This window comes from Hippocampus bargibanti, linkage group LG07 (genome assembly GCF_051943395.1).
Source record: "Hippocampus bargibanti isolate YZ-2025 linkage group LG07, ASM5194339v1, whole genome shotgun sequence".
Lineage (NCBI taxonomy): Eukaryota > Metazoa > Chordata > Actinopteri > Syngnathiformes > Syngnathidae > Hippocampus > Hippocampus bargibanti.
Genome location: NC_142740.1, coordinates 27827060 through 27841101, shown reverse-complemented (window position 1 = coordinate 27841101; position 14042 = coordinate 27827060). Strand labels below are relative to the sequence as shown.

Here is a 14042-nt window from a genome sequence, read left to right as displayed (position 1 = left end):
ATTTGCTAGCTTAAAAGAAAATAAAAATAGCTAGATAGCGAATAGATAGCCAGCTCGATAACCAGCGAGCGAGATAGATAGCAAATTGATAGCTAGCCAGATAGCTAGCTAGATAACAACTGGAAAGCTAGATAAGTCAAAAACAAGATGGCAACTTTGTGATTTTCATGTTGGAGTAGATGAGCTGAAAGTAATTAAAATAGCTAGAAAGCTAGATAGTTAGCTTCGTCAACCGGCTTGGACCTAGCGACAGACCCGGACCCGTTTGCTGGCGAGATGACTCAAAAGGTGGTCCTGATTACGGGATGTTCCTCCGGCATCGGCCTGGCGCTGGCTACGCGCTTTGCCAAGGACGAGAAGAAGAGGTTCATGGGTAAAGACGGGATGGGTGGGGGGTTTCTTCTTGAAGCGGGAAAAGCAAAGCGTTTGACGCGCTAACCGTCTGCGCAGTGTACGCCACCATGAGGAACGTGAGTAAAGGCGAAGCGCTGGTAGAGGCGGCGGGACGCAGTCTAGGCCGCACGCTGGAGATCAAGCAGCTGGATGTGTGCAACGAGGCCTCCATCAAGGCTTGCGTGGACAGCTTGCCCCAACGCAGGGTGGACGTCCTCAGTGAGTCGCCAACCGTAAGCACCCTCGATCACCATCAAATCCAACGCCGCTCAGTTTTCCCGTTTCTTCTTCACCTCCCACGTGAGTCAGTAACGCCGGCGTGGGCCTTATCGGCCCCATCGAGTGCCAGTCGCTGGACGAGATGAAGACGGTGATGGACACCAACTTCTTTGGCCTGGTGAGGCTGCTCAAAGAGATCCTTCCCGACATGAAGAAGCGCAAGAAAGGTCACGTGGTGGTGATCAGCAGCGTCATGGGCATCCAAGGTGGAACTCGCCGCCCGCCAGGTCCTAGACCAGTGGGTCTTAACCTGGATTCGATCGAACCCGAGGACAGTGGTTCTTAATCCTGTTGGAGGCACCGAACCCCACCAGGTTGATATGCCCATTCAGCGAACCCTTCTCCCATTGGCTGTTCCTAATAACTGCAGACTAGACTGAGGGGTGGACCTCTGTGGCGGAGGATCCACCGAACCCCTGAGACCGACTCACCGAACCCCTCGGGTTCGATCGAACCCGGCTTAAGAACCACTGCCCTAGGGGGTCCGAGGTGAGTCGGTCTCAGGGGTTTGATGGATCCTCCGCCACAGAGGTCCACCCCTCAGCCTAGTCAGCAGTTAGTAGGCACAGGTCATTGGAAGAAGGGTTCGGTGAATGAAGATATGAAACTGGTGGGGTTCGATGTCTCCAACAAGATTAAGAACCACTGGACTAGTCGGTCACCACTCACACCCCCCCCCCCCCCCCCTGCTTTAACCTGCCGACCGTGCGCTCTACCTCCCGCAGGGATCCTCTTCAACGACGTCTATGCCGCGTCCAAGTTTGCCGTGGAGGGATTCTGCGAGAGTTTGGCGGTGCAGGCGCTCAGGTTCAACCTCAAGTAAGGACCACCTGCCGTGATCGCAAGCGACCCATCCGGAGCGGGGCCTTCTGCTCGTCATCGATTGAAAAATGGTTCCGCCGTGGTGGTTGCCGTTGGGGCCATCATGGCTCAAATGTCCTTTGGTCACGTTTTTGTGGGTTTCGCGCTGGCTGCCTGCCTGCATCTTACCGCTCCAGCATCAGCCTGATCGAGCCCGGGCCGGTCGTCACCGACTTTGAGCAAAAGGTCTACGAAGAAGGTCTGAAAACGGACCTGAGCAACGCCGACGCCGTGACGGCGGACATGTTCACCAACATCTACCTGAAGAACTACAAGCAGATTTTCGAGACGCTGGGACAGACGGCGGAGGACGTGGCTGAGGTGCGTGACCCCGTCGGCCCCTCTTGATGACCTCGACGACCCCGACCCGGTCCCAGTCCGTCTTTGGTGTCCCCCCTCAGCACACCCTGCGGATCGTGACGTCGGGCAACCCTCCGTTCCGCCACCAGACCAACACGCTGTACACGCCCATGACCACGCTGAAGTACGCCGATCCCAGCGGCGACCTGCCCATCGACACCTTCTACAAGATGGTCTTTGAGCACGACAAGGTCTTCAACGCCAGCCTCAACTTTCTCAAGTTGCTACGTTGGAGGAGCCGACGTAGCTTCACTCTGGACAAAAGCAGCTGACGTGTCCTTCGTTTTGCCGTCATGTGACCATGTAGTAGTAATAATAATAATAATAATAATAATAATAATAATAATAATAATAATAATACATTTCATTTATAAGCCCCTTTCAAAACTCTCAAGGTCACTTTCCAGTCACAGGATAAGTTTTTCTATAGGTGAGCAGCGGCAGCCACAAGTGCCAGCGTTCATTCAACCCGGAAGCAACTCGAATAGAAAGCTAGCTAGCTAATAGATAGCTAACAGATAGCTAGCTAGGTCTTCACTTAACCCGTAAGTAACTCAAATAGAAAGCTAGCTAGCTAGCTAATAGGCGGCTAATAGATAGCTAAATAACTTGCTAGGTAATATATTGGCTTGCTAGCTAGCTTTCTATTTATTTGTCTTACTATTCTATTTGAGTTACGTCTGGGTTGAGTGAACGCTGGCGCAACGTGGCTGCCGCTGCTCACCCACAGAAAAACTGATCCTGTGACTGTAAAGTGACCTTGAGAGTTTTGAAAGGCGCTTAGAAATCAAATGTATTATTATTATTAATAATAATAATAATAATAATAATAATAATAATAATAATAATAATAATATTAATAGATAGCTAACAGATAGCTAGCTAGGTCTTAATAGATAGCTGGCCAGATAGCTAGCTAGCTGTATAGCTATATAGCTAACAGATAGTCAGCTAGATAGCTATAAAGCTACATAGCTAATAGAATGAAGGTTAGAAGTTATTAACCCTTTCAGGCATTTAAAATGTACTTTTAACAGCTTGTTTTGTTTGGTTGCTTCAGTGTGATGTTCATTCTAGCTTCTAGTAGTGATGAAGTAGCCATAGCGTTTATTCTTCATAAATACACAAGTAAAATTGGACAGAAATAAATAATATTGTGAGATACAAAATATTGTACGTACACGATATTTTAACATGAATGTTGGGGGGGCGGAATGATGGTCAAGTGGTTTTTGCTTCCGCCTCACAGTGCAGATGTTGAGGGTTCGACACGACTGTTTACACAGAATATTTGCTAGCTTAAAAGAAAATAAAAATAGCTAGATAGCGAATAGATAGCCAGCTCGATAACCAGCGAGCGAGATAGATAGCAAATTGATAGCTAGCCAGATAGCTAGCTAGATAACAACTGGAAAGCTAGATAAGTCAAAAACAAGATGGCAACTTTGTGATTTTCATGTTGGAGTAGATGAGCTGAAAGTAATTAAAATAGCTAGAAAGCTAGATAGTTAGCTAATAGATAGCGAATAGATAACCAGCTAGATAGGCAGTGATCAAGCTAGATAGCTGATAGATAGCTAACCAGATAGCTAGCTAGATAGATAGACAACTGGAAAGCTAGATAAGTCAAAAACAAGATGGCAACTTTGTGATTTTCATGTTGGAGTAGATGAGCTGAGAGTAATTAAAATAGCTAGCTAGCTAATAGATAACGAATCGATAGCCACCTAGATAGCCAGCGAGCGAGATAGATAGCTAATAGATAACAAATATATATTTATAATAATAATAAAAATAATAATAATAATTAATATTTATAATATTAACTAGATATAATTAAAATAGCGAGAACGCTAGCTAGCTAATAGAGCTCATTGGCTATCTCTTCGCTATCTAGCTATTAGCTAATGTAATGCTATTGTTGTCTATCTATCTAGCGAGCTATGAGTGAACGCTAGCGCGTGAGGCTGCTGCTGCTCACCCGCATAAAAAAATATCATGTGACTGTAGTGTCCTTGAGAGTTTTGAAAGGCACTGAGAAATTAAATGTATTATTATTATTATTATTGTTATTATTATTATTATTATTATTATTATTAGCGATCTATCTCGCTCACTGGCTATCTAGCTGGTTATCTAATCGCTATCTATTAGCTATCTAGCTCGCTCTCTGGCTATCTATTAGCTAGCTTTCTAGCTATTTTAATTACTCTCGGCTCATCGATTCCAACATGAAAATCACAAAGTTGCCATTTTGTTTTTGACTTATCTACCTTTCCAGTTCATTATCTATCTAGATAGTTATCTGGCTAGCTAGCTATTTGCTATCTGTTAGCTATCTAGCTCGCTCTCTGGCTATCTAGCCGGCTATCTATTCACTTCTAAGCTATTAGCTACCTATTAGCTAGCTAGCTAGCTTTCGAGCTACATTTAATTATTTTTTTATTATTTTTTTTATTATTTAATTACTTCCGGGTTGAGTGAACGCTGGCACGTGTGACCTTGAGGGTTTTGAAAGGCGCTCATGAATGAAATGTATTATTATTATTATTATTACCAATGACGTTCTTTGTTTCATCCATGTCACAAAACGAAAACGTACGCGGGTCGCCAAATGACCGCCAGATGGCGATAAACGATAACCAAGCAACCCCACTCCGCAACGCATCCGGTTTCTTTTTTACGTCGTAAATGTTGGCATAGTTGTTTGACAAAGCAAAGTGGGCATTTACATGACAAGGAGGGAAAGTAGAAAAAGCAACCGATTGTTTTCTTTCTTTTATTCAAGCCATGAAAGGGGGAGCATTTAAAAGTCACGAAACGTTCCGTAATAAGAGGCGAAAGACGCTGTGTTGGCGACCGCGCAACTTCCGGTTTTCACGCTGACGTCATATCCTCACAAATGTCGGCGGTGTCCGTCGTGAGACTAGTCGCCGGCGGATTCTGACATTTCTTTGGAGTTGGACACGTTGAATGGATTAATTAGCGACCCGGTTCGACACCGACGCCTTTTCATCGAGCTCCCCCGGCGTAACCGAGCGTTACGCCCGAGCGAGCTGCTCCGTCGTTTGCATTAGCTTAGCTGTAGCCATGCTCTCGGGCGGAGGCGACTCGTTCGGCTACTAAGCCGCCGGCTTTTGGCTCTCCGCCGTCATATTTGCTCGCCGGGACTGCGCGGAGACGTTGGGCTTTCAGTTGCGGCGTTAGTCTCGCCGCTTCGTCTTCTTTTTTTTGGTTGGAGTGCGCGCGTCCTAAACGGCTCGTGTCACCGCTTTGTTTTTTTTTTGTTTTTTTTTTTGGTTCCGTTTGGTCGGTTCGCGCGATGGCTTCGTCCTCGGGCAACGACGACGACTTGACCATCCCGCGTGCCGCCATCAACAAGATGATCAAGGAGACTTTGCCCAACGTGCGCGTGGCCAACGACGCGCGCGAGCTGGTGGTCAACTGCTGCACCGAATTCATCCACCTCATCTCCTCCGAGGCCAACGAGATCTGCAACAAGTCGGACAAGAAGACCATCTCGCCCGAGCACGTCATCAACGGTGAGGGAAGACCCCGGTCGCCGCAAAACCGCACCCGGCGATTGACGGCCCCTCTGCGGGGAAGTGATTTGTCTCCGGGTTTCCTTTCACGTCCCCGATTTTGTTTTGACGCTGCGCGTAAGTTGATCGCCACTTGTTCTTTACACTTGTAAACATCGCAACGATCGAATGAGCGGGACTGCGCATGCGCGCTCGACGGTGTCCATATGGGAAGGCAATTCCCTTTCCGTCCGCTGGAGGGCAGTGTGGATCTCTCGTTACTCGTTTGAAAATTGGAACTAGAAATTTTCGCTCTGTTGAATAATAAAAATAATAATCCATTTGATTTCTAAGCGCCTTTCAAAACTCTAAAGGTCACACGATCCGTGTTTCTGTGTGTGAGCAGTGGGAGCCACACGCGCCAGTGTTTACTCAGATAGAAAGTTAGCTAATAGATAATTAATAGCGAGCTAGATAGCTAAGAGATAGCAAATAGGTAGCTAGATAGCTAATAGATAGCAACATAAGCCAGCGTTCACTCAACCCGAAATAACTCAAATAGATAGAAAGTTAGCTAGCTAACTAATATATAATTCATAGATAGCTAGATAGTTAATAGATAGCAACATGAGCCAGCGTTCACTCAACCCGGAATAACACAAATAGATAGAAAGTTAGCTCGCAAACTAATAGATAATTAATAGATGGATAGCTAATAGATAGCTGCTGCCGCTGCTCATCCCCAGAAACACTCATCCTGTGACTGTAAAGTGACCTTGAGAGTTTTGAAAGCCGCTTAGAGATCATGGATTATTATTATAGCTAGATAGCTAATAGATAGCAACATGAGCCAGCGTTCACTCAACGCGGAATAACTCAAATAGATGGAAAGTTAGCTAATTAATAGCTGGCTACCTAGATAGGTAATAGATAGCAAATAGCCAACTATCTAGATAGCTAATAGATGGCAACATGAGCCAGCATTCACTCAACGCGGAATAACTCAAATAAAAAGGTAGCTAGATAACTAATAGAAAATTAATAGCTAGGTAGCTAATAGGGTGCAAATAGCTAGCTATCTACAAAGCTAATAGATGGCAACGTGAGCCAGCGTTCACTCAAGCCGGAATAATTCAAATGGAAACTAATAATTAATAGCTAGATAGATAGCAAATAGCTACCTAGCTAATACAGCAACATGAGCCAGACACGGTCGTCTCGGATGTCGGCGTGTTTGGGCAAAACCTCGGCGGTGGAGCGAAGGCTTGCCGCGCTAACGCTAACCTTATCCCCCTCGCGCAGCTCTGGAGAGTTTGGGCTTCGCCTCCTACATCACGGAGGTGAAGGACGTTCTGCAGGAGTGCAAGACGGTGGCCCTGAAGAGGAGGAAGGCCAGCTCCCGCCTGGAGAACCTCGGCATCCCCGAGGAGGAGCTCCTCCGGCAGCAGCAGGAGCTCTTCGCCAAGGTCAGCCCGCCAGCCATTCGCCCCGGAAGTAACTCTGCAGCAAAGTGATGAAAGGAAAGAAAGAAGTAGAAAAACAACAATACGGGAGCTGCTGGAAAGGCAGCCACTCTCGCGGCGGCGCCATCTTGGGGTCAAAAAATAAATAAATAACAATAATCATAATCCATTTCATTTCTAAGCGCCTTTCAAAAACTCTCAAGGTCACTTTACAGTCAAATTACAGGACACATTTTTCTGTGGGTGAGCAGCGGCAGCCACACGCGCTAGCGTTCACTCAACTCGGAAGTAACTCAAATAGATAGAAGGCTAGCTAGCCAATCGATAGCCAGCAGATACCTATCTAGATAGCCAACCAGCTAGATAGTGAATACCGAGCTGGCGCGCCAGATGGCTAGCTAGCCAGCCAAAGCTAATAGATAGCAAATGAAAATAATAATACGAATATCAGAATACCTTTATTCGTCCCGCAATGGGGAAATTTGCAGTCCACAGCAGCAATTGAAGAGGGATGGGGTTGGGGTGGGAGTGAAAGGATAGAAAACAAGATATTCTAAGCATAACAAAATAAAAATGTCAACTGTATACTGTGCAAATTTAGATGTGCAAAAACCGTTCTATAAACAAGACTGTACATAGTGCAGAATCAAGAAATGCATTTAGATATATTGCAACAACCCATATTTACAAGTGTCCAGTTTTTTTTTTTTTTGGTTTTTTTTTTCACATGTGATCATTGGGAATTGTGAAGCCTGACAGCAGTCGGTAGGAACGAGCGGCGGTACCTCTCCTTCTTGCAGCGCGGGTGTAATAGTCTCTGGCTAAAGGAGCTACCCAGTGCTGTCAGGGTGGGCAGGAGGGGGTGGGAGGGGCTGTCCGTCATAGCTTTTAGTTTAGCTAGCGTCCGTCTGTTGCCCACCTCCTCAAGAGAGTCCAGCGAGCAGCCCACGACAGAACTGGCCCGCTTGACAAAGCGCTCCAGTCTTTTTCTGTCCCGGGTGGTGATGCTGCCTGACCAGCAGACAATGCCATAGTGGATGGCTGATGCCACCACAGAGTCATAGAAAGTCTTTAGGAGTGACCCCTGAACTCCAAAAGACCTCAGTTTCCTGAGGAGGAAGAGGCGACTCTGTCCCTTTTTGATTAGGGCATCCGTGTTTGTTGTCCAGTCCAGTTTATTGTTGAGAGTAACACCCAGGTACTTGTAGGAGGTCACCCTCTCAATGTCCGAACCCTGGATGTTCAATGGTGCAGGTGACGATTGTTTCCTGCAGAAATCCACCACCAGCTCCTTGGTTTTGCCAGTGTTGATCTGGAGGTGATTCTGCTGGCACCAGTCCACAAAGTCCTTTGTCAGTCCCCTGTACTCCCTATCGTCTCCCTCTGTAATGAGGCCGACAATAGCTGAGTCGTCAGAGAACTTCTGAAGGTGGCAGGTTGGGGTGTTGTAGTTGAAGTCCGAGGTGTAGAGGGTGAAGAGGAATGGAGCCAGGACTGTTCCCTGCGGCGCTCCGGTGCTGCAGAGAAGCCTGTCCGACTCACAGTTCTTTACCCTCACGTACTGTGGCCTGTTTGTGAGGTAGTCTGTAATCCAGGATGTGAGGTGATGGTCGACTCCGGCATGCTGCAGCTTGTCCCCCAGTAGACTGGGCTGGATGGTGTTGAAGGCACTGGAGAAATCGAAGAATGTGATCCTCACCGTGCTCCCAGCATTCTCCAGGTGCAGCAACGCCGTATGGAGGAGGTAGATGATGGCATCCTCCACACCGATGCTGGGCTGGTAGGCAAACTGCAGCGGGTCCAGCGATGAGCTTGCCAGCGGTCGCAGGTGGGCGAGGACGAGTCTCTCCAGCGTCTTCATCAGGTGAGACGTCAGCGCCACCGGTCTGTAGCTGTTGAGCTCTTTGGGGTTGGCAATCTTGGGCACTGGGACCAGGCATGACGTTTTCCACAGCTGTGGAACTCTGCCCAGCTTCAGGCTCAGGTTGAACAAGTGCTGGACAATGTCACACAGCTGGTCGGAGCAGGTCTTGAGGAGTCGGGAACTGATGTCATCCGGACCTGCTGCCTTCCTCACCTGCATCCTCCTCAGTTGGTTCCTCACCTGCGCAGTTGTGACAGACAGGCAGGAACCAGGAGGCAGAGTGGCGGCTGAGGGTGTGGCAACGGTTGGGAGGGCAGATGTTGGTTGTGGAAAGCTGGTCGTGAGAGGGGGCAGGGAGGGTAAGGCCACAGTGAGAGTTGGTGCAGGTGCAGCTACAGGTGAAGTTGACGGTGGGCCGGGGGCGGCTGGCGTCTTGTCAAACCGATTGAAAAAGCGGTTGAGTTCATCTGCCCAGTCCTTGTCTTTTTTGTTCAATGTCACTGGGCTTTTGTGGCCTGAGATGTTTTTCAGGCCCTTCCAGACACCAGCGACATTGCTGGCTTGCAGCTGCTCCTCCATTTTCATCCTGTAGGCCTTCTTCCCCTCTCTGATCTTCCTCCTCAGTTGGATCTGCACGGCCTTCAGTTCCTCTCTGTTGCCCGACACAAAAGCCCTTTTCTTCTCCTTCAGGAGGACTTTTATGTCGGGATTAATCCATGGTTTGTTGTTGGCAAAACACCGCACAGTCCTGGTGGGTACGGTGTTTTGTTCACAAAAGTTAATAATAATAATCATAACAAAAATCATAATAATCATACATTTAATTTCTAAGCGCCTTTCAAAACTCTCAAGGTCACTTTACAGTCACAGGATAGCTAGCTAGCTAGCTAGCAATCTTATTAGCGTGCAATTATCTGTATTGAATGAAAAGAAGGCGGCGCTTTTGTGCGTGCAGGCGCGGCAGCAGCAGGCCGAGCTGGCGCAGCAGGAGTGGCTGCAGATGCAGCAGGCGGCCCAGCAGGCCCAAATGGCGGCGGCCAGCGCCGCACAACAGGCCGCCGGGTCCTCTCAGGATGAGGACGAAGACGAAGACATGTGATCCAGGGGGACGGACAGATGGACATTTGCTATTTCATCAAAATTGACTTGACCTTGTGACAGTTGGGAGACGCCCCTCCCCCCTTCCACCTAAACGTTGACGGCTCAGTATTTGTGTTCGACGCGGCCAAAGATGGCCGACGGACTTGCCGCTGGCAGGAGGACGGACGGACGGACGGACGGACGCTTTGCGTGTACTCGTTCATTCCAGCAACTTGAAGCAATAAACTCTCTTTGTCTCTTTTTTTCTACACTTCCACTGCTGTCTTTTCTTATAATAATAATAATAATAATAATAATACATTTTATGGACAAGCGCCTTTCAAAACTCTCAAGGTCACTTTAGAGATCGGTTTGTCTGCGGGTGAGCGGCGGCAGCCATATGCGCCAGCATTCACTCAACCTAGAAGTAAATCATATACAAAGAAAGGTAGCTGGCGAGCTAATAGAAAGCTAGCTAGATAAATGGCCATATAGCGAAGAGAAAGTAACTCAAATAAATAGAAAGCAAGCTAATAGATAGTCAATAGAGAACTAGCTGGCTATACAGCTCTATCGCTAACGGAAAAATAACTCAGATAGAAAGCTAGCTAGCTAATAGATAGATAGCTAGATGGCTATATAGCTAAAAGAAAGTAACTCAAATAGAAAGAAAGCTAGCTAGCTAATAGATAGCTAGCTAGACGGCTATATAGCTAAAAGAAAGTAACTCAAATAGAAAGAAAGCTAGCTAGCTAGATGGCTATATAGCTAAAAGAAAGTAACTCAAATGGAAAGAAAGCTAGCTAGCTAATACGCAATAGATAGCTAGCTACATAGATACCCAGATGGCTATATAGCTATCAGAAAATAAATAAATAGAGAGCTAGATAGCTAACAGCTAACTAGCCATTTAGCTATATAGCTAATAGATAGCCAGGTTTATAGCTCGTCAGCCAGTGCCATGTTTTTTGTCATTGTCACTCCAATTACGGGACACACAGAATATTTTCGGACGACATCAACCTTCACTGCAGCGTTAGCGTTCGAAACTTTTGACGCTCTTCTTTCATCATAAAAAAAGAGTTAATTCCTAAATGATATGGGTCTGGAGTTATCTAAGCTTGAAATGAGGGCAGTCGTATCGAAATACAATACAATACATCCATATTGGTTCATGTAGCGCTTTAACAACAGCTGAAGCTGAAACAAAGAGCTAACGTGAACAAACGGCAAATGCAAACATTGCCGGAGGTCTGTCCAGCGCTTGATTAGCACCCAAAGAATATTCTTTTCCGCCACAGCGAATCAGACTCCTCCATCTTCAGAGGTTTGATTGGCATGTTTGTTGGTCGTTTTTTTCAGCAAAACAATGCCTTACTATACATAGTTGTTTTTTTTGGGGGATCTAAAAATGCCTTACTATACATGTTTTTTTTTTCAGCAAAAAATGCCTTACTATACATGGTTGTTTTTTTGGGGGGGTCTAAAAATGCCTTACTATACATGTTTTTTTTTTCAGCAAAAAATGCCTTACTATACATGGTCGGTTTTTTTTTCGGATAAAAACGCCTTATTCTACAATGTAGAGTAAGGCATTTAAAAAAAACCGACCATGTAGAGTTTACATGGTCGTTTTCTTTTTCCGGCTAAAAACGCCTTACTATACATGGTTGTTTTATTTGGGCTAAAAACGCCTTACTATACATGTTTTTTCAGCTAAAAATGCCTTATTACACATGGTCGTTTGTTTTGGGCTAAAAATGCCTTAGGAAACATGGTGGTTTTTTTTCAGCAAAAAATGCCTTACTGTGTTTTGTTTTGTTTTTCTCTAAAAACGTCTTACTATTCATGGTTTTTTTCAGCTGAAAATGCCTTACTCTACATGGTTGTTTTTTTGGGCTAAAAACGGATTACTAGACATGGTCGTTTTTTCCGGCTAAAAACGCCTTACTATACATGGTCTTTTTTCAGCAAAAATGCCTCACTATACATGGTCTTTTTGTCACCTAAAAACGCCTTACTATACATGGTCGTTTTTTTCAGCTAAAAATGCTTTACTATACATGGTGTTTTGTTTTGTTTTGTTTTTTCGGCTCAAAATGCCTTTCTATACATGGTCTTTTTTTCACCTAAAAACGCCTTACTATACATGGTCTTTTTTCAGCAAAAATGCCTCACTATACATGGTCTTTTTGTCACCTAAAAACACCTTACTATACATGGTCGTTTTTCAATAAGAGTCAGAAAGCCCACAATAGTCCCACATTGGAGAAATGTGAAGAAGTCCCAAGTGGTGATTCTGGGAATTGAACCTGAGACCGCATCTATGGCTGGAACGCGCGCTCCCACTGAGCTACGTAACCTCCTCACAGGCCTATTTTTTCCGGCTAAAAACGCCTTATTATACGTTTTTTCTTGCATGAAAAAGGGCTGGCCTGTACATGTATTATATGTGGCTCGTTGGTCTAGCGGTATGATTCTCGCTTCGGGTGCGAGAGGTCCCGGGTTCAAATCCCGGACGAGCCCAGATGTGGTAATGTGGCACTATTAAAGGCTTTCTGCTCCTGATGGTTGGTTTTTCAGGTCAAAAACACCTTACGAGAATGGTCTTTTTTTCGGCTAAAAACGCCTTACTATATACATTGTTGTTTTTTGGGCTAAAAATAATAAATAATTTGGGCGTTTTTTGGTGGGCCAAAAGCGCCTACTATACATGGTCGTTTTTTATGCCAAGTATGCCTCACTATACATGGTCATTTTTTGGGGGGGGGGGGGGGTGATAAAAACGCCTTATTATACATGGTGGTTTTTTTTCGGCTAAAAACGCCCTACTATACATGGTTTTTGTTTTTTTTTTTCAGATAAAAACGCCTTCAGATACATGGTCTTTTTTGGCTAAAAACGCCTTACCATACATGGTAGTTTTTTTCGGATAAAAACGCCTTACTATAAAGGGTCTTTTTTTTTTGGGGGGGGGGGGGGGCTAAAAACGCCTTACTATAAAGGGTCTTTTTTTTTGGGGGGGGGGGGGGGCTAAAAACGCCTTACTTTCCATGGTCTTTTGTGTAAGCAAAAAATGCCTTACAATACATGGTAGTTTTTTTTCAGCAAAAAACACCTTACTATACATGGTCGTTTATTTTTGGCTAAAAACACCTTACTATACATGCTCGTCAACTTTATCGCCAAGTACGTATGTAGAACACACAAGGAATTTGCTGCACACAAAAATAGAGGCACCATACAGTTCTGTACGAGAGTTAATATTGGCTAGCTGGCTAGCTGGGTGGTTATCTATTAGCTATCCATTAGCTATATATTGGCTAGCTGGCTAGTTGGTTGGCTGACTTTTAGCTTTCCATTAGCTATCTGGCTGGCTAGCTGGCTATCTATTTGTTATCTTTCCAGCTGTCTAGCTGGCTATTAGCTATCTATTAGCTGGCTGGCTATCTATTAGCTATACTTTAGCTATCTATTGGCTAGCTGGCGAGTTGGCTGGCTGTCTTTTAGCTTTCTATTAGCTATCTGGCTGGCTAGCTGGCTATCTATTAGTTATCTTTCCATCTGGCTAGCTGGCTATTAGCTATTTATTAGCTGGCTGGCTATCTATTAGCTATACATTAGCTATCTATTGGCTAGCTGGCGAGTTGGCTGGTTCTAGATAGATAGATCACGAGCTAGTGAGATAGATAGCTCGCTAGCGAGTTAGATAGCTAGATAGCTAGACAGCTAGATAGATAGCTAGACAGCTAGTTAGATAGCTCGACAACTAGACAGCTAGAGTTATCTAGCTATCTAGCTAGTTAGATAGATAGCTCGCCAGCTAGTTAGATAGCTTGCTAGCTAGTTAGATAGATAGCTTGCTATTTAGAAAGATAGCTCGCTTGCTAGTTAGATAGTTCGCTAGCTAGTTCGATAGCTTGCTAGCTCGATAGCTTGCTAGCTATAGATAGTTCACGAGCTAGTTATATAGATAGCTTGCTAGCTAGATAGCTCACTAGCTAGTTAGGTAGATAGCTCGCTAGCTTGTTAGATAGCTCACTAGCTAGATAGCCCGCTCGCTAGATAGCTCACTACCTAGATCGGTCGCTAGCTAGTTAGATAGCTCGCTAGCTAGTTAGATAGATCGCTAGACAGTTAGATAGCTAGACAGCTAGATAGCTAGCTCTCTAGCTTCTCGCACCGTTTGTCATTCCTGTGTTATTTCGTCTGACTCCCCCG

The 14042-nt window shown here is 45.5% G+C and overlaps 2 protein-coding genes and 1 non-coding gene across 4 annotated transcripts; all 3 read left to right on the top strand.

Moving 5' to 3' along the window:
* The first annotated feature begins 232 nt into the window (after positions 1 to 232).
* On the top strand, positions 233 to 2185 carry LOC148896084 (retinol dehydrogenase 8-like). Of its 2 annotated transcripts, none has more exons than XM_089000735.1 (6): positions 233 to 373; positions 451 to 612; positions 699 to 878; positions 1398 to 1491; positions 1671 to 1854; positions 1935 to 2185. In XM_089000735.1, the coding sequence occupies exons 1-6, from the start codon at positions 277 to 279 to the stop codon at positions 2163 to 2165; spliced, it is 948 nt and encodes a 315-aa protein (XP_088856861.1). In that variant the 5' UTR covers positions 233 to 276; the 3' UTR covers positions 2166 to 2185. The 2 variants fall into 2 exon arrangements, with proteins under 2 accessions (XP_088856861.1, XP_088856859.1); XM_089000733.1 differs by having other exon boundaries at positions 699 to 899.
* Positions 2186 to 4721: 2536 nt separating this feature from the next.
* On the top strand, positions 4722 to 10090 carry dr1 (down-regulator of transcription 1). The gene is made up of 3 exons (XM_089001682.1): positions 4722 to 5435; positions 6717 to 6880; positions 9697 to 10090. Exons 1-3 carry the CDS (start codon positions 5216 to 5218, stop codon positions 9838 to 9840), a joined length of 528 nt encoding a protein of 175 aa, XP_088857808.1. The 5' UTR covers positions 4722 to 5215; the 3' UTR covers positions 9841 to 10090.
* Positions 10091 to 12275: 2185 nt separating this feature from the next.
* On the top strand, positions 12276 to 12347 carry trnap-cgg (transfer RNA proline (anticodon CGG)). Its single transcript has one exon. It is a non-coding gene; the product is annotated as a tRNA-Pro (tRNA).
* Positions 12348 to 14042: the final 1695 nt, after the last annotated feature.